Raw genomic sequence first — 20,716 nt, forward strand, 5'->3', positions numbered from 1 at the left:
TGTACATAAAAACATAAACTTTGGGAATAAATTGGAAAAGTTTCGAGAAGAGGTGAACAGTGAGTGTTTGAACAATGTGGAGACAAAATTTAGTAAAATAAGAGGTAATGGACATGGGATCAGGAGTTTGTGTTAACAGTTGACAGAAGTAGAGACTGAGATGAAAGCCTTCTCGGAAAAACTTAAGGATGAGTTTGCCGAGGATGTAATCACAGAATTGAGTTCTGCAGGATGCAGAAAGGTAATAAAAAGAAATTTTGTGACAAAAGGACATCTTTTTCAAAATGTAAACAGTAATGTTCCAAAATGTGGGTTGTGTGTACCGAATAGTTTATAAACTAAAATTTGCACACTGATGTATATGGAATCGGGACACTAAGGAGTGAGAAAAACTGTGCAACATGTTCAGAGGTTTTGTGTATACCGAACTAACACCAACATTGCAAACAGTTTATGTACACAGACAAAACAAATGAATGGTAAATGTAAAGGGGTGATGCAAAATCTGCAAACTGTGTGTGTAGACTTTTTTGGCCCACTGCCTAGATGAAGGGGTGGAGTCAAATATAGTTTTGTTGTGTTTGATGTTTTTTTAAATGTTTACATTTTTTGCCATTTTTATAATGTTTTCAGAATTTTTTTTGATACTTTTAAGTATGTACATTTTGATCATGTTTTGTATTTTATAGGGTTTTTGTATTTTTGAAGATTGGTTATAGTATAATATAGAAATGGATACGTAAGATTTATGACAGCATTTTAAAGATAAATAACTCTATGTTAATGTGAATGTTTTTCTGTTTTGAAACAATAATAAAAACATATGTATAAATTCTTTTGAGTATACTGGTACTAAATTTTATTTGAAGAAATGCTTAACATTGTGATAATTTCATTCCACTTGGGAGATGTTTTGTTTTTTTAATGTTGTGTCATGGGAATGTGTTGAATGAAATTTATTATGAGTTATGTTTTCGTAAAAAAGTATAGAATTTTTAAAAGGTTTAATGTTTTAAATTAAAGTGCCACACATTTGTAATGGTAAATGTTTGTTTTGGAGGGAATGACAGGGTGACAACATCCTATATTAAAGGTATGAAATGTAATGCTAAACGTTATTGAAAACTAGTCGTCGAGTTTTGAAGATGCAGAAGCAGTTGTGTGTTCATGATGGCCAGAGTTTAGGCGATTTTTTTTTACCCTAAATAAGTAGCAAATGTTTTTTTGTGTAGTGTGGTTTGTGAGGCAGCTGGGGGGCCAGGAGGTTAATTTTAAATGTGTTTCCGGCATGGTGACCAATTTTTTTTTTTTTGCAAGGGTGCATCCCTTCTCCTTGGTCGCTCCCACACCTCATCAAGGTTAATTTTATGTGCTGTTGCTGAAAGGGAAGATATGGTTTGAAACCTAAGGTAGTTCATGTGTTCATGTAATTTGTTTTTGAAGAAGAGAAGCATACGACTGTATCTTAATGAAGTGTTTGTCATGCCATGACTGTAGAATTGTGTCAACTTGTTTATTGAAAATTATTTTTGAGATTGTTTTTAAATTCAAATTGAAAATGTTGAGTACACCCATGACAGTTTAAAGAGAATTTGTGATTTTTCGAGACTTTTTCCTAAGTGGCAGGGAAGATAAATTTTTGGTGTCACCCATATTTGTAAGAATTGTTATTTTAGTGCATTGAAATGTTTATGATGTATGTAGGGAGGTTAGGTTTGAACAGATTTTTCTCTTTTTTTTGTGCTGTTTTAACTTCTCAGTGAAAAGCAGTGAAAAGTAATAAAACTTAGATTCTATTTGCATTTAAAAAACCTAATATTAAATGCTCACTCTTTGATGACATTTATCAGCAAATTTGGCTTAAACACTATTACGACAATATTTTTTTTAGTTGAGTCCATTGTTGGCCCATTATGAAACTTGGTATAGAGGTAGCCTATTAGTATACAAAAAACATATATTTTTCGAAAAAAATAATTAATAGGGTTTTTTTTTTGAGATTTTCAAAAATATTTTTTTAATTGTTTTGAAAAAAAAATGGAAGTGAAGGATGACAGCCTTGTTATATATCAGGTTAAAGCCTATTAAATACTGAAGAGAATAAAATAAGTTTGAGCTCTCTAGACCTAATAGTTTTGAAGTTATATATTTTTTTACTGTATCCAAATATTGCAAAAAATATTGTAACGGCCTAATACTGTAGGATATCAGTGAAACTTTTTTGTTTATTTTTAATAACTAGCCAGACGATCAGGACCAGCGGGACACGATGAGGAAATGACAAACACAGCAGGAAACATTGAAGGACAGGTGAACCGAGAGTTGGGGAAGCAATGTTTGCAAACGATAGCATAACACAGCCGCGGAAACAAACAGGGGGGTTGCCACTCGCGCTCAGCTGGCGCGACCTTGGTCACAGCGCAGTGAAACTCGGTCATAAGCACAGGGAAGGAGGGGGAGTGTGTAATGATGTCAGAAGCGGCGCTGAAGCGGAACTGTTTATGTTATTAACAACACACGCAAACAGGGTCAGGACGGGCAACTTATACCGAGAGATTTTATTCGGGAAGTCAGAGTCACAGAGTCAGTGGGAAGCCTCGCTACTCCGCCGCCGAGACGACGATTGGTGAGTGACCGGCCACGATGCGACGATGGTTTAACACTAGACAGTAGCACAACCGCCTTAGGCCCATGTAGCTGGTAATAGTTGGTATCTCTCTCTCTCATTTCAAAAACCAAAAATTCTCACTTTAACAATCATAATTAATTATTAATAATTTAAAGTAAACCGTCACGTATCTTGGGATAAATTAGTCTGCAACTGTTGGTAACAAATCACGAGACAAATGAGGTTAAGAATAAGCTCTAGGAAATGGCCGACAGTACGGTTTATTTATTAACGACAGTATCCCTGATAGGCACGACTATGGTTCAGTAATTATGTGTTAGTAATAGAAGGTACTTTTAAAGACACAGAAAGTAGAGAATTGATATATGTGTTGAATAAACTGTTAGTTGAAACTGCTGAAATAAACCTGTTATTGTGGAAACGTTCACCCTTAACCTCTTTATTTGAAATGTTTGGCAACTAGGGACTTGTCACCCTACCTTAAGGACTGTTTAAGGAAAAACTCGAGTGGTGGAACCGCCCCCAGAACCTGATACTCATGACAGGGCCGTCACGATATCAGGATCACAGACGATCCCGGTAGATTCACTTCCATTCCCTTTCCCCTTCATCCTTCACGATTCATTTCATTATCAACTTTTCATGTACATATTCCCTTCATTTCCATCTTTACGGTCGACACCGATAAAAGTAAGTCGACGGCCGTAACAATATGTTTTTTATTTTTTGAATGGCTATTGCTCAAAAACTATTAGTCCAAAAAATTTAAAATGTTGTATTTATCAACTGTCCCATAGCTACAACATGTGTACCAAAAATCATTCAAATCTAAAGGGGTAAGGTCCAAATTAATATTTCTTTATTGGTTAATTTCACATGGAATGACCCAGTAGTCAAAGTTAGGCCTGCAAGCTGTGCTCATGAAAATTGCATTTTTTTACAATACCGGTGTCACATGATGTACATACCTGAAGTAGGCCTACTTTAAGTTCTGTATCAATGTAATCTATGAAATAGCTGATTCCATGTTGACCATTTGAATGTAATTTTTCTCTCACTCACTCACCGAGTCTCAAGTTCCGGAACATTTACAGTGCGAAGAATGTTGACTAAAGGCACCCAGCATGAATCTTCCTGGCTATAATTACAATGTTCTTGCAAGTAAAATAATTTAGCTGGCCAGTGAGGATGCATAAACTTATTCATTGCATCTTCATCTTCTTTTTCAAGCATCAACCCAGTATACAGTGAAACCCCTCAAAACTGAACTAATTGGGACTGTAGCCTGTTCATATTTCAATTTGTTCGGATTAGCCGAAAACTATCCATGATATAATAACGAGCCCTTGTTACATTATAGAACTATACAATGAGTGAGGCAGGCTAGTTTTGACATGTGACGAGCAAGGTAGGCGGTGGGAATGTAGCTAACCATATTGTCGTTTGGCAGGCCTGCGCTAAAAATAGAACCCTACCCTATAAGTTAGTCAGCTCCCGTCTGTTGTTCTGTGCATGTCTCCTGTCACTACACTGCTTAATTTGTGTGCTCTTTATTTTTGTTTCTTTTTGAGTTGCGTTGTTATTGTTGAGTTTTTAATTATGTGAACGGTGTTGATTAATGTTTAGATTTTAAATTATGGCAAGCAAATGAAAACACAGTTCTCGTACCGTAGAACAAAAAATGAAAGCTTTAAAGCATCTGGATGCTGGGGAAAGTTTGACAAAGTTGGCTCGTGAGTTTGGTGTTGGTAAAGCAACAATCAGTGACCGGAGAAAAAATTGTGTCAAAATTAAACAGTTTTGCAATGTAACAAGTGATAAAACCTTAAAAGAATGCCATCACATAACAGTTTCCATAAATGAAAAAATTGACGAAGCTGTTTTTTGTGGTTTCCACAAAAGTGACAGAAAGGAGTGCCTGTTAGTGATCCACTAATTCAAGAGAAGGCATTACGGCTTAACGAACTAATGAACAGTGATTCGGTCTTCACTGCTAACAACGGATAGTTGGATAGATGGAAGAAAAGGCATGGGATCAGACAACTGTCCATAAGCAGAGACAAGCTATCAGGTGACACCGCTTATGCAGAAGAATACCTAAGCGAATTTGGTTATTTTATTTCCTCACAAAACTACTCACCACAGTTAACTGTAAAGCCCTTCCCACTAACCGTCTTCTGCGCCGGGTTTAAATAATTAACAAACAGTGTCTTACGGTTTTAGCCTGCAGTAACGTAGCGGAATCAAAAAAGCTTCCATTGATGGTGATTGGTAAATCTACCAAACCACAAGCCCTTAATAATATGAATATGAATTCTCTCCCCGTGTATTACCGGAATCAAAACAAGGCCTGGTTGACTACCGTGTTTTCTCGTATAATTGTTGTACATTTTATTCTAAAATCAAGTTTGAAAAGTAGGGGTGCAACGATTATGCGGAAAAAAAATTTTTTTTGTTAGGTAAAGTTATACATAAAAATAAAACCCGTTCATGGAAAGTACGTTTATTTAAAAAAAGGTGGAGTATACAAGAGCACGCCAAACAATCTATATTAATAATTCCTTAAACAAAAACCTTTCTTCAACTTTAAATAGAAAAACCAAAACTCTAACGCGAACGCAAGCCACTTGAATCTAACGTGAACTAACATGTTGTAGTACACACTTGCCACGAAAGAATGCGGGCTATCAAATGTAGTTAACTCGGCACCGGTCAGAGAGCGCGCGTTGCATCCAATTGACGAGATATCGATATTCGACTACGTTCGCGCGCTCTATACGGGAAGCAACATAACCAAACATGAATGATGCGCTGGCTGCATTTTTATAAGCGGTACGCCGCGGTAACACAGACAATCAGATAAAGGAAATACCGTTTAAAAACAATTTTAAAAGAAAATTTACACGTCAGACAAGTTTGTATTTCCGTTAATTAAATAAATAAGTGGTAATGACCTAAATTAAATTTTAGATTATACCTACACCGCGGCGACGCAGACGATCAGATAAAGGAAATAACGTTTAAAAACGTCTTTATAAGAAAATTTACACATCAAACAAACAACTTCGTATTTTTCCGTTAATTTATTAAGTAAGTGGTAATGACCGAATAAATATTAGATTTCTACTTTAAAATACATCGTTTTATACGGAAAAGACACTTACACAAAGCGCTCGGCATCTACTAGCGGGACCAAAAACATCATGCGACATTTACGCGATAAGTTTTTTTTTATCCCAATTTTGACAGTCTAAAATATGGTTGCGACGATTACGCGCGTGCGACGATTATGCTATAAACATTGTAGTTCTCTTGGAGTGGTTTAACAAGCAATGTGTTCCTTCAGTGAAAAAGTTTAATGAAAATAAAATGGACAACCACCTTGAGCTCTACTACTGATAGACAATGCCCCTTCTCACCCATCAGACATGCAGCTGATATGCGGGGACATAAAACCAGTTTTTCTGCCTCCCAATATGACATCGCTGCTGCAGCCTAAGGATCAGGGTGTTCTACAGAATATAAAACTAAGCTACCAAAAAATGCTCTTACCATATCGTAATGAAGAAAATGTTTCTCTTTCTATCCTTGAGAAGCTAAAGAAAGTTACAATAAAAGACTTTATTTACTGGGTTCCACAATCGTATCAAAATACAGGTGTGTTCTTACTGCGTAGATCCTAGAAGAAGCTTTGGCTCAGCCTCGAGTTCGAGAAAACACCTACCCCTACACTGTCACACAAGACAATAACACTGACCTCCTTCATTTTGTTCAGCAAGTACCAGGTTGTGAGGATGCTGTAGAAGGTTGTCTAGAGGAGTGGGCAAGAGTCGATGTCAATGATGAATGAAGCGAACATGAAATATTGAGTCTGGTCCAAAGTCAACATGACGGCAATGTAGCTAGTGACAGTGAGGAAGAAGAAACTTTGACAGTCAGTGTGACTTATATGCTCTTGACATCACCTTGTGCTTCGTAGAACAACATGCAGCAGCCAACAATGATATGTTCATATGATTGCCTCCGCGGGAAGGTTTTTGTCACTTTGACAATTGAAGATAACTGATATTAAGTGAAATTTTGTGTTTTTCTATTGTTATTTCATTGTTTTTGCAAAGTGATTAACCTAATTAATGGGAAGTTGTAGCCACTAGAGTTTTTCTCGTATACGTACTTTGTAGAGGCCATGAAAGTTTGTTGCTTAGTGGATGGATCAATAGCAGACAGTGATTACTTACTGTTGACACTGTGCCGTGAATTGATAACCTCGTGGCACAATTCAAGCTTATACCTAATTTTTATATTACTTATTTTTGATCTGATTTACCCAGCTGATTTAAATGTCTTTCCTTACTGTAGTCTCCTACTTAAACATTCCCTGACTGGTTTCCGTACGTTTCCCAGCACCTCGGCCAGATGATACAGCAGTCACTTGTTAGGTTAGCAAGGCTCATAGAGTTTCCCTTGACTCTTAGCACAACTTTGGATGTAATTTCCCTAGCCCAGCGAGATGCCTCCTTGGAGTTATTGTGCTTGTCAGCCTCTCCTGGAGCACGATCTTTCTAGGATGTTGTCTGTACTCTGCATCTTTGGTCAAGCGTGAAGATCTTGTTCGTCATCACCAGGACATATCTGGGAAACCACTTTCGCCCAGTTCCCACCACGCCAGCTTTTCCCCTGACCCCTTGCCCCCTGCATTTTTCGCTGTGCTTCCTAGAACCAGATGCCCAGAGCAATGACCTGATGCCCGACCCAAAGTCCAGTTCCCGCTCCCATGGGCACAAGCCATACCTCATGCCAAACCTCAGGTGCCCACTCGGACATATACGTACTAAGGGCAGATAACTTTTGGACCTCCCGCCAGAGTGCAGCATCTTGAAGATCTTACAGCCCTAGGCAATATGTCTTACCAGCACGCCTCGGCGCGCTATCAGCCCACGTCATTGTCAACTAAATGATGGTGTAATCAAGTTTTTTTTTGCATTGTCTTTCTTCTATGGCCTACTAGCCAATCGGAGGAGTCGCCCTCCTCCCGACCTCCATAGAGTCCGCCCCCTCCTTTTTTTTTCTGAGTTTCCTTCTGGTCGCTTTAACTATGGGAGCTACATCTCGACTGGTGTGAGTCCACATGCTACCACCGTCCTAACTCCGGGTCTCTCGAGGCTTGTCTCTGTCGGTACGAAGCTGAATAGTCGAACTAAGTTGTATTTGCTTCAGATACGGGATAGTTTTTTTCCACTACATGAGGATTGCCATCGGAAAATTGTTACGTAGTGTTGTAGAGGTTAATTTTGGGTTGGTTGGCATTTGCAGGGATGGAAACTGGTCAGTAAAATCAGTAAAAGTCAGTTTTTTGGAAAAGTCAGTATTTAGTCAGTATAAATGAGAAATGGTCAGTAAAGTCAGTTTTTCTGTAGTATTACCTTTGTTTTTTTTTTCTAAGAAGACATTTTTGGACCAATGCAGTAAGTACACATACCGATCAATGCCCAATGAAGCATATCTGAGGGCTTTTTAAGTGCTCTTATGCTTAATAATGGAAGCACTGAAGTCTTGAGCACAATGATTCAATCAAAAACAGAGCATTGGGTAAAATAGGACAAAGTATTGATTGGATCATTGTACTAGGACTTTAATAGATTTATATAAATGTTAAGATGGTGATTTTGTTCCTTTTGTTGTTGCAGATACAGTCAGTTTAGTGAATGGAAATTGATACAGTGGTATTTTTAATTTTGAATCTGTACCATGGGGAAGTGTAGCTTTCGCTCAGATTGGCTGAAAAAGACTGATAAAAATGGTTATTGTGTTTCAGAGTGGGGACGCAAAGCGAATGAAGCAGAAATGTTTTGTTTGGTGTGTTCAAAGACTTTCAATAGTACATGGGGTTTTGAAGCAGTTGAACAACATGCAGCAAATAAGAAACACAAAGAACAGTGTTGACTGATACTTTCAGAATCACAGCTTCACTTGACTACAGCACGCCCAAGTACTAGTGGTTTTAGTTTGTCAGGTGTAACAGAAACTATTCAGTTATATGATGTTAGGGAAGTTGCTTCAAGAGCAGAACTGATATGGGTTTTGAAAGCTATTTCTGCAGGTTTTTCATTTGCAGCATCATGTGAAAACATCCATGAAACTTTTGAAGCCATGTTTCCTTCTTCTGTTCCAAAAGATTTTTCTCTTTCTCGGACCAAAGCTCGATACTTAACAACAGATGCCCTTGCTCCGTATTAAAAAAAAATGCTAGAAGATATGGATGGGGAGTATTTTACTTTATGTTATGATGATACAACCAATAATGCTTCCATGAAAGAACTACAAATTGCAGTCAAGTATTGGTCAAAACAAAAAGAGAGAACAGTTACATGGCATCTGCAGACATTTTATTTGGGAAAAGCAACAGCCAGTGATATTTATGTGAAATTAAGTGAAGCATTGGATGGTGCTTAGCTCTCTCGTGCCAATTTGTTAATGCTCAGTAATAATGGCCCTAATGTAAATAAGTCTGTTACTCGGGTATTCTCTTTTTCTTACGAAAAGAAAAGTGATGGTAAACATAGGCAGTTGTAACATACATATTGTACACAATGCTTTCCGCAGTGGTATTTTGGAGTTTGGAGATGATGCTTCTAACCTCATCTTTCTTCATGATTTTTTTGATGGCTGGCCTGCTCGTAGAGAGAATTTTGCAGAAGTTCAGACGGATGTGAATGTACCTCATCACCATTTCATCAAACATGTTTCATCAAGATGGTTGTCTTTGGAGAGTGCAGGTGAAAGACTTCTTGAGCAAGGGCCTGCTGTCATAAAGTATTTTATGGATTACATTCCTAAATATAAGAGTCATTTAATGAAGTCATTCAAATACATTGTGCGACTCTTGAAAGACAAGACTATGAGAGCTGAAGTAATGTTTGTTTGTAGAAGTGCTGGTTTATTTGCTAATTTTACTGGGAAATTTCAAAAAGAAGAGCCTTTGGTTCATATCATGTACGATGAACTGAACACTCTTGCTAGAACAGTAATGAACCGTATTTGCAAACCATCACCTCCATTTTCTGTAGAAGCTTTCAGTTTTGAGCATTATTTACCACTGAAAGAAATATTCTGTGGCAATGGTGTGCATGAAGAACTGAAGAAAGTGAATGAGAAGGAGAGGGAGATTTTTATGATGCAAACTAGAAAGCATTTTACTGCTTCATGTAAAGACATTTTCATGAAATCGTCCTTGTTGTCCAAGCCTCTACTTAGGCATCTACAGTGTTTGTCTCCACCAAACCGTGTCAAAGAGGGAAGTCACAAAGAAATAGTGAAAGTGGCAAGATCACTTCCATTTGTTGTTGCCAAAGATATACTTGCAGATGAGTGGAAATTGTTGGCGCTGGAGGAAGACGAACCTGGTAGCCAGAAAAGCCACATATATGTGTACTGGAATCAGTTCTTTAAGAGGAAAAATAATTCTGAAGATGTGAAATTTCCCACAATGACAAAAGTAGTGAAAGCCGCTTTGTCACTTTCACATGGAAGTGCAGATGTTGAAAGAGGTTTTTCATGGTCTGGGCAAATTTTGACATGTGATAAAGCTAATATGTCAGAAAGAGTTCTGGATGCTCATCAGCAGGTTAAAGGTGCACTCCATCAGGTATACGATGATAATGTCCATCTAGTACACATAACTAAGGAGATCCTGAATTTGACACGTACTGCACATGTTCGGTACAAACAGTACTGTGAAGATCAACAGAAAATATGGAACAGAAACAGAAAGTTAAAGAGGAAGAAGAACACCGAATAGGAGTCGAGAGAGACCTCCAGCAACAGTTGAAAACAGAAAAAAGTAAACATTGTAGAAGAAGAGGCAACACTGAAGAAGTTAAGATCTGAAGAGCAAGAGAAGAGAAGCGTTACTGATAGGTTGTTGAAAGATGCAAACCAGCGCTTGAAAGATGCACTCAAGGAGAAGGATATGGTGGCTGCTAGTGTGGTCCAAGCTATGCTGGAAAGTGTAACAAAAGTAAGAGAGGAGACAGAGGAAAAGAAAAAAACATGCTGATAAAGTACAGAGGTCTCTAGAGAAAAGAAAGTAAACTCTTATTACAAGTTTTTTCAACAAAAAACCAAAAGCAAACAAATAAAAAATTATACTTTGTGTATTGGTGCTGTTTTATTCCATTAAAGTAGCTTATATGATGCATTAAGAAACTGAGAGTAAGTCTTTCCTCGTGAAATAATTTTGGATGTAACTGCAATATTTTTTATAAGGTATTTGCACAATTTTAAGAAGTTTAAGTAAAATGTGTGTATGGTTACTTTTATTGCTAACAGTGTTTGTATCAAATTAAGTGCAATATTACAAAAATTAAGATTATTTGTTTAGTAATAAAGTGTACTATATTGCTAACAATGTAACTAGACAGATTTATTAAATTAGTGTGTGCTGTAATATTATGATTATTGTGAATGGTCAGCGGTGTTTGTAACTAATGCAATTAAAAAAATATTCAGTATGATTTAATTTAATGGACATTGTTATGTAATAGACATAGCATGTAACAAGTTTTGTTTTGATAATGTTGTAACATCTGCAAACTGATAAGTTTATGAAAATGTTTGTAACAATCCAGTTTGTGAACTTTATGACTATGTAAATAGTATTATAAATTATATTTGTATGATTAAAATTTTTGAAGCATTTAAATGTGCGAGTTGGCTGGCTATGGGGATGGTGGAGGCCAGAAATTTGTACATTTTTTCTTCATCTTTGATGCACAGTAAAGTTTAAATAAGTTTGTACTTGGTCAGTTTTCCTCTCCTTGTTCCAGTCAGTAAAGTCAGTTTTTTCCTTGTTCCAGTCAGTAAAGTCAGTAATTTGAGCTAGTCAGTTTGTTTCCATCCCTGCATTTGTTTCTTCCGCGTCCATAGCTACTTTGACTCCATCACGTGGTGATCATCCGACTTTTCCCCACTATAAAAGTGGCCATGCACCAAAAGGCCAGTCACCAAGCAGGCAGACACCAAGATGGCATGCACAAAGCAGGCAGGTTCCAAGCAGACAAACATCAAGCAGGCAGGCATCAAGCAGGTAAGCATCAAGCAGGTAAGCATCAAGCAGCCACGCACCAAGCAGCCAGGCACTAAGCAGGTAGGCACACAACTGGTAGGCACAAGGCAGGTTGACACCAAGCAGCCAAACACCATGCAGACAGGCAACAAGAGGCAGGAACCAAGCAGACAAGACACCAACTTATGTGTATTTGGGCGGATTTAATAAAGAGAGGCACTTAACACCCTAACAAGCAAGTACTACCACAATTGGGCAGTATGATTTTTTTTTTTTTTAAGTTTATAAGTATTTTGAGATGTGTAACCACTTTTGAAACATCTGTAAATAATTACACCAACAGTTAAAATATAACTTTCAACAAATAACACAATGAAATACGACTTACCTTGTAAGTAATGCCATAAAATTATTCCAGCAAACTGTGTGCACTGTACAGACACAAGTCACAACTCATAAGAGTGAGTCTACTCTTACCTGTTTGCCAACCCAAAATGATTTCACCCACTCCACTTACAATTTCCAGTTTCCTAATCTCTGCTCCTCGCTCTTGGCTCTCGCATAAACTATTTGCTTGGGAAAAGACAGACTAGTGGTTGCAGGGTTTTGAAATTGGATACTAGAAATTGCTACTTCTCAGGTGTCTAGTTACAGTGCAGTACAGTAGAGCAACCCTCAACCGTAATTCCCACAAACAGAACTCCCGATATCCGGAACTAATTTTCCAAAACAAATTAAAACATTACAAAACATCTCCAAAACATTTCCGCACTGGAACGAGGTGTTTTTGCTTTTGCCTGACTGTACATGTCTTGTAGGCGCGCGCGCGCACGTCTGCCAGAGAGCTAATTATAGCCAGTCTTTCCCGCGCATTGCGTAAATACACCGCTGGTTTTCGCGTCGGACGTGAATTACTATAAAGATGTTTATGCTATAAGTAGTTTTATTGTTTCACTATGTCCAGTAAACGGAAAATTCCGGTCGGCCCGAGAGTATGTACACCGACTCCCACTACACACGCTGACACACGTGATAGCCAGTAACATTTACTTCCAACGTGTGATGCTTTCAGTTTGTAAACAATAATTTAGTGCATGAATATGTATTATGAACATATTTATAAGTTAATATATGGTTAAACAGTCTACATTTACCTGTATTTTTCTAACTTTGTGTTTGTAAACGAGATGCTTGAAGTGTTATTATTGTGTATGTGAAATGTAAACTGTGCGTGGCAGTGATTATACACTCTCCAGGAAGTGTGAATCACTAGCACGTCAACACCGAAGTAACACAACACTGCAGCTGTAGTCCTACTACCTCCCCCGAACCCTCTTCACCCTCTTCGCTCACGCACGCATCCACCCACAGAGATAAGAAACACGTGCCTGCCAGCTTGCTTGAATGAAGGTCATTCAACCGGCCCGGAGGCTGGCCCTACCGCAACTCCCCTTACCCGGAATTTTCCCATAACCGGAATAGACCTCCCCTCAATGATTCCGGTTGAGGGGTGCTCTACTTTAATGTGTGTGTGTGTGTGTAATTATGTACATATTCCTGATAACTAGTCAAAAAGACACTAAAAGAGACAGTAACGGGATGCTTCAGTAGGCAACTCTCTCCCATTAATATTAAAATTGTACAGTTCTCATATTTGCTTTCTTCCCAAATTCATATGCCTTGTTCGCAAATAAACATTCATAAAGAATCAGACAGACCATTTTTATGCTTCTCGCCTTATCTTTAACTTACCTTATAAGCCCCCACATGTTTAGTATGATATTAAAATGAAATTAAAGAATTTTACCAATTGTTCTGGTAAAATTAGAAAAAGAAACTATTTTTTCCTGGTTTTTTTCCTTTTACCATTAGTTTCTGGAAATTTTTATAATGCTTTTTTAATGCACAAGAAACAGAACTATTAATGATTTTAAATTAATATTTACAGAACAGTGTTGTTTATTTTGTTAATTCTTAATGAAAGATCTTGAGCCATGTCAAGTTCATTCTCAATACAAGATCATCAACAATTGTTATAGAAATTTACAAGGTCAATAATATAAAAGAGGCTGTAATTATTTTATGTATCACCTAAAAGCGAATAAACAAAATATTTATCTATGTATACGTTACCTTCCCCAAGTGTCTATGCCATCACAGCTCAGTGGGCGTAGTTCATCATAAGGGTATGCATATTTTAGATAGCTATCATAAGCATGTTGAAACATCTCTCGTACTTCTTCTCTGTAAAAAAAAATTCATTAATTAATTAATAAAACATGGTATCTTTGCAGATATATTTTATAAATGTGTTAAGATAATAATCACTAGTTGTACTGCTTGAAATAATCTTTAATGTTGAAATTTTAGGTTAGTTTTAGTCTCAGGGTATTATTTAATGTAAGGAATGCATTGAACGAGCCTCCTGAAGATTGTAGAAAACTTTAAGTTCATACAACAAGAATTAATATCACAAGTTGCGTGAAAAAATCAAAACAGATTATTTTTTTTTAACTTTAGTTATAGAGTGCTAATATTTTACTCTTAAATCAAATCGTCTTTGTAAAATCTTTTTTTTTTTTGGTAGTGTAAAGTATTGCTTTACGAGCATCAGTACTGAATTATTTATATTAAAATTTTTATTAACATTAAAAAAAGATGATGGACTAGAAGTTATTGTTTGGAACATTCAGTCATGTTTAATCATAAGAGATTAATAGAAATATTTGTATTAAGGGGCCCGCCTCGTCAGGGGTGTACGTGTGTTAGTGAGGTGGGATGATAAGCGCAACGCTCGCTGGTGCTTCCAGCGCGGTATAGCCTCTAAGCGCAAGTCTCTGAACTGGCGCGCAGTCTTCTCGTCGGCACAGGATAACTGTGAAATTTTAGCGGTGACCGTAACATTATATGGCGGAGAAATGAAGATAAAGGAGTTATGCAAGCCCCTTAAGTGCTTTCAAGAATCTGTACTGATTGTTTTATGCCTAAAAATTACTCTGGAAACACGCGTTTTAGGCACTTTAACACTTCTAAAAATACAGTTTAAAAACTTAATCCGAAATTAAAAGTACTTTTCGGCCCTCAACGAACTCTTAAATGCTATTCGTAAATAGGCCCCACTCGGATATGAGTAGTTTTGAAATTGCGTTGTTTTTCCTGAAGCTCTGCACACCGTATGTGTGCCCAGGTAGGCGGGCCCCTTAAGGAGACTTTTCAAAGTTAAAAATATTTAATTGAGTTGTGAAGCACTGTTTTTGAAGTGACAAATATTGTGGTTACGTATTGTGTACTGCTGCCGAATATATTATTTTGTGAATGTTAAAAGTGAATATGTGATGAAATTACCTATGCGTCGTAATAAGTATACCAGTTTAACAAGTGGATAAGAACTTTCTGGTGAAAGTAAAGTTTACCATAAACTACATTTAAAACTCTATATTGAACGTGACCCAGTTACTACGGGATTACTACGTATAAGAAGAGTTGAGAACTACCTTCAACCAGAGACCAGTCAGAGAATCGTTGGCAATCGCAGTACGGAATTCCTGATTCTGTGTACTTTTCTGCTGCTGCAGAAATATACCTACGCTTCAAAACTAATCGGACCCCATCTTGAGCTTCGTCAGATCACAGGACTATCGTTGTTGTGTGGCGGAGGACCAGACTACTCAGTACCAACCAAAGAGGACTACCAATTCCCAAAAGTAGGAATTATAAGTCTAAGGGTTATTGTGGATTGTAAATAAGGTAAATTACATTATGTTGTTATGTGTTTTGTGTGATCTTGTGTAGTGATAGAATGCTTTTAGCTAACTTCTACATTAGGTTGCTTTCACATATTTTTTCTAACATTTGCACAATTTAATACGCTTTCTTTTTTTACGCATATTTCTACATACTTTAGTAGGTATTCTACATTCAAATGAAGTCTCACTTTAACTTCTGCTTTATTTCCTCATATTAAATTTTATCTTGTTTTGTAACCTAATTAAGTGCTGTGATTCAATTTTTCCTTTTTCGTAATACACTCAGAAGATACCAGATATAGTTTCTCTTTAACATAATTATTTAATAAAGGCTCTACCAATGTTGCTAAGCTGAGTAACTGTTTGAATACTGATACTCAAGTGTCTAAAGTAAATAATTTTGCAGACTTAAATTGAGAATTAACACAAAGATTTCAACATACTTCTATTGGTAATAATATCATTAATGGCACGAATACCACACAGTTACACATTTGAATGTTTGCTATAGTTAACTAGTTCATAATTCTATAGCTCAAATAAGTAATTGAAAAAATTTTCTTTTGCTACACTGATGTTAAATTCCGTGCTGATTGATTTTGAAAATCCTAAAGATGTTTTTCTGAACGAATTATGTTAACTTCATTTCTTTTCTTGAGTAAAGTAATGTTCTTAGAATTTAAATGTTCTCAATGGATGCATTTCATTACTATTTTCAGACAATGATGAAATTAGTATTTTTGTGTTTTTAGCTAATATCACTATATCCAAGTTTTGTCTAAACTTAGTGAAACTTTAGGTTTGCATGGTATCGAACATATTAACTTGAGACGTAAGTTTCATACGCAACTATTTCTCACTTGTAGAGTTTAAACGCACACTCTCGTATGGAGAGACTCTGCAGTAGGCATAACCTGGACAACACTGGCACTCTTGCTAGCATCTGATCCTTCAACCATCGGGAGATATAGTGACATGTCTCCCGGACACAAAAACCAAAAAAGTGTGAGATATGAGCACAACTTCCATTCATGTAAATAGTAGCCTATATAAGAGACAAGGATCCTTAAAGAAACCAATCTGAATGGTATCTATTCAAGCATACAAAGCTGGTGCTAATGCTTTTGAAGTGCTATAAGTCATCCACAGTGTAAATGCTTACCATTCTTGATCTGATATTTTTTAGGGCATAGTCATGAAAAGTTACCACATAAACAGTTCATTTTTGTTCATCACTTACAAATTCTGGAAAAATATTTGCAGTTTGAATGGTTTTTGGCCAATAAGCTCAGCTAAACATGCTAACAACTGCACCAGCTGAATAATATCTGAAAGTGTGGCTAAGTGCAGACTGCCCGCAGCTGTTCCACACCTGCTCCTAGAAGGTGGCAATTTAAGCTATTTAAAGCTGTATGACCCAAAAATTATTTATTCCTGATTTTAATGTATAAATATTGTTTATACATGTAAAACAAATTTTGTGAGCAAATAATGTTGAAAAAAACTTAGTTTGAAAGCTACATGAGCTTAAATTTAACAAGATATTTGATGAATTTGTTCATTTTTTATGTAGGTTTGACCAGAAAGTTTGTATAAATAATTCCTATAAACGCCATAGTGCGGTGGAGAGAGCTGCCACATCGGTCTTTCCACTCAAGGTCATTCCCACCACACTCGGTCTGAGCCCGGCCGCTCTATGAGTCACTTGGGTTGCCATGTGCTTGATCAAACTCACCTGTTTTTCACGTGCCATTGGCATGTAGATTTATTTCTCTTGTTGAAAAGCAGCGAATCTACATCAAATTTCTTGTGAAACTATTTAAGAACGTCTGCGAAATTTTATTGGCTTTGAGCCAAGTTTACGGAGATGTTTTGAAGGCACCAACTATCAACAAGTGGTTGAAAGGGTTTTGGGAGGGCCAAGAATATTTCAAGAACGACTCTCGTTCAGCACACCCTTCCACTTGATGAAAATGTTGAAAGAATTTGCACTCGTCTCCTACGGAACCCTCGTTTAGCAGTCAGAATGATTGTTGAAGAGCTTCATTAAGCTAAACAATCGTTCACAAAATCTTAACAGAAAAATTAGAATTCAAGTTGTGTGTCAAAATCATTCCAAAGCATTTGTCTCCAGAACAAAAAGCACGGAGGGAAACTGAAGAGGTGGAGACTTTCTCAACAGGGTCATCACAGGAGATGAGTTTCGGTTCTACAAATATGATATGGAACTCAAATCCCTAAGCAGGGAATGGAAATAAGCTGGGGAACCTAGGACAAAAATATCAAAGAAATCAAGATAGAATGTCAAGACAATGCTGGTTGTTTTTTTTAGATTCTCAGGGAATTGTCAACCAAGAATTTATTCCTCCAGGCCAGACTGTTAATGGAAACTTCTACATTGACGTTCTCAGACACCTCAAAGCTTGTGCAACTTGGGTTTGCATGAATTCAACCAGAAGAAGGAGGGGAAGGGGGGGGGGTGCATAATCAATCACAACAATGCCCCTGCACACACTTCGCAAGTTGTGCATGAGTTTTTGGCCTCAAATTGGACAATAGCTTCATGAAAAATGCAGATATATGTACATATAGGTATATTAGTATGAAAAATGCCTACTTATGCATATACTGTATATGAATATACGCCATGTTCCAGAACTCAACGTCAAAGAAAGAACAGTTGGTAGGCCATATGATAGTTCTGATAAAAAAAAGTCATGTTACAGTTATTTTTATTTTTAAATGTTTTAGAATCTCCACACTGCACCAAATTATTAGAAAATGTAATACAAGTTTAATATTATAGAATTTATACTTTTTTACAGTCATAAATAACCACACTATTGATAAAAGTGGAAGAAAAAAATAGGGTTTGAGGAAAGAAAAAAATAGGAGTTCAAGAACAAACAGTACTAAATTGGTTAAAAGTTACAGTAAACATTCTAAATAAGAAATATTACCTTTGTCCAAATACAGTTTTTTTCATATGACAAACCATTAGTAGAAGGGGTGGAAAAATTAGGGGTTGAAGAACAAGCAAAATCAATACAGGCCAGTATTATTTCCTTTAAAAGTTATGGTCAACCTTCTAAATATTATATAAAACTTCTTTGTCTTAAACAATTTTTGATATGACCAACTCTTCTGCAAGGGCTGACCAAGAGACGGTCCCAAAACAAGATATATATTACTCCCTTAACACACAATATTGAACCAGTTGAAATAAATTCAAATTTGTAGTACTTTTGGAAAAACATTTATTTGCACCACTTAAGCAGCAAACATTTTTAATTGGATAGTTTGACTACTCATAAAGTAAAAATAACTTACTTTTCTAACTTTCAAGTTATTGAAAAAATATGACTCATTTGGTCAAGATTTCAAAATGGTACCATACTGACAAATTCTTTTCAGAAACCATATTTTGTATTTTGTATTTTTTTTGCATCAATAGATTGTTGAAGCTGTCAGCAAAATTAATTCTCACATGTCAGGGAAGTTTTGAAGTGAAGCCCCCAATGCCTAAAGATTTGGGGGCAATGTACTTCCGAATTTATTTTGAGGATGAAGTCCACAACATTGTGCTCCTTGGAAGTGAAGCCTCCAACAAGCAAAGCAAGTTTTTGTACAGCCTATACAAGGACTTGTATGTATATACTAGTGCATGAATACTTCTAACAAAATATTTCTTAAGAATATGTTTACAGCCTAGCATTTTATAGATGATAATTAGTTCAAGAAACTTTGTTCATTTGCAATACAGAGATTAATTTTTATTTTGTATTTTAAAATAAAGGGTTGCAACCTTGCAGGGAGACTAAGATAGGTAATCAATATCATGTTTTTACGCAGACAGGACCTCCATGTTTTTGAAGGACTTAGGAAAATTTGCTAATTGCCTTGGTGTAAGAAATGATGACATGTCGGTGGTTGGATGAAAGTATTTTATATTACTTGATGTATCAGCACAATGTGTTATCGGTATGGCCAACAGTGGCACAGTTTAAGTTGATCTTCACACAAGAACTTCAAACCTATGTCTTTTTTCTATGATTTTAAAGTAATATCATTTTTCTAAAAAAAAATTGAATACCTTAGCTTGGGAATTTATTCAAAATTGTGTGTGGACAAGCGCAAGGTAAGGGGCGAACCACTGTTGAGCCTAGCTCCAGCGAGGAGTGCAAACTGCGAAGCTTGACAGACATTGAGTGACCTGAGAATAAACATTTTTAAGTGCTAGTGACTTGGGATCAGACATTTTTAAATATAATTATTATTTATGTAAATATTAGTAATCAATAAAACTGTAATAAAACTTAATTGTGATATCCCTTACGAACCCAGTTTTCCCCCGCATTAAAAATTGTAACATTATGTTACTAAAAAAATTTATATTTTTTTCAGTGACAAAATTTGAACCACAACCCTTGAGATTAACAAGCTCGCACTACACTTCTATGTTAATAAGCCAATTGTGAATTTAGAAAGAGAATATATATTATAATCATTGTAATTCCAGATTTCTTAGGTATTTTAAAACTTGAGTTTACTTTTTGCTATGACTATTTTAGTTTGCAAAAAATATACAGGGTAGTTTCACTTTCATAAAGTTTCATTTGGTTCACCAATATGTTTGGTATGTACCCTAATGTTTACAAAAGTGATTATACATGGGTTCATGTTGCTACACATGGATCTGCGTAACTTTCATTCTATTTTCACAAAATTACTTCTACAAGTGCCATATACCAAGAGCTTAGATGTTTGCACATCAATAAAAAAAATTTATGTCTTAATTAGTTTTAACTTTTTCTCTACCACATGCTTGTACATCTGTTGTCATAACTATTGCATATCAAATTTTTGGTATAACTTCAACATTGTTCAGCACTTCCGAGCCCACAGAGCCTGTTATATCATTACCCATCAGCTCCCCCCCCCCCCCTTTTCCTATCCTCATGGCACTTTCAAACATCCCGTCAGCAACTTACATGCAACATGTAATTTGAGTAGCATGCCACTAATCCCAAAAAAAAAACACTGCAAAAGGGCGCAGAAAAATTAGTGCCTCGATCCCTTTTTGAAATATTAATTAGTATTGTAAATATTTTTTTTTCCATCCCCAAGTGTGTGTGTTATTTAAGGTGCCCGTAAACATTATAAGTGACTGCTATGACTGAAGAGTTTTTTTTGTCCTTGGGTTGGAAACTTACTGAATCATCAGCAGAACTGCCAGTAGGAACCACTGGAGTTAAAAACAAGTAATTTAGGAAAAGA

The 20,716-nt window shown here is 36.4% G+C and overlaps 1 protein-coding gene across 4 annotated transcripts in view; it reads right to left on the minus strand.

Annotated features, from left to right (window-relative positions):
* The window catches only part of LOC134531593 (ER degradation-enhancing alpha-mannosidase-like protein 2), a 141,791-nt gene that overhangs the window by 110,674 nt on the left and 10,401 nt on the right, over positions 1 to 20,716 (minus strand). For all 4 annotated transcript variants that reach the window (XM_063367316.1, XM_063367315.1, XM_063367319.1 and 1 more), the window contains exon 2: positions 13,827 to 13,937. In XM_063367316.1, coding sequence (XP_063223386.1) covers positions 13,827 to 13,921 — 95 coding nt within the window. In that variant the 5' untranslated portion in view covers positions 13,922 to 13,937. The remainder of the gene's footprint in view (positions 1 to 13,826; positions 13,938 to 20,716) is intronic.

This window comes from Bacillus rossius, chromosome 5 (assembly GCF_032445375.1).
Source record: "Bacillus rossius redtenbacheri isolate Brsri chromosome 5, Brsri_v3, whole genome shotgun sequence".
Lineage (NCBI taxonomy): Eukaryota > Metazoa > Arthropoda > Insecta > Phasmatodea > Bacillidae > Bacillus > Bacillus rossius.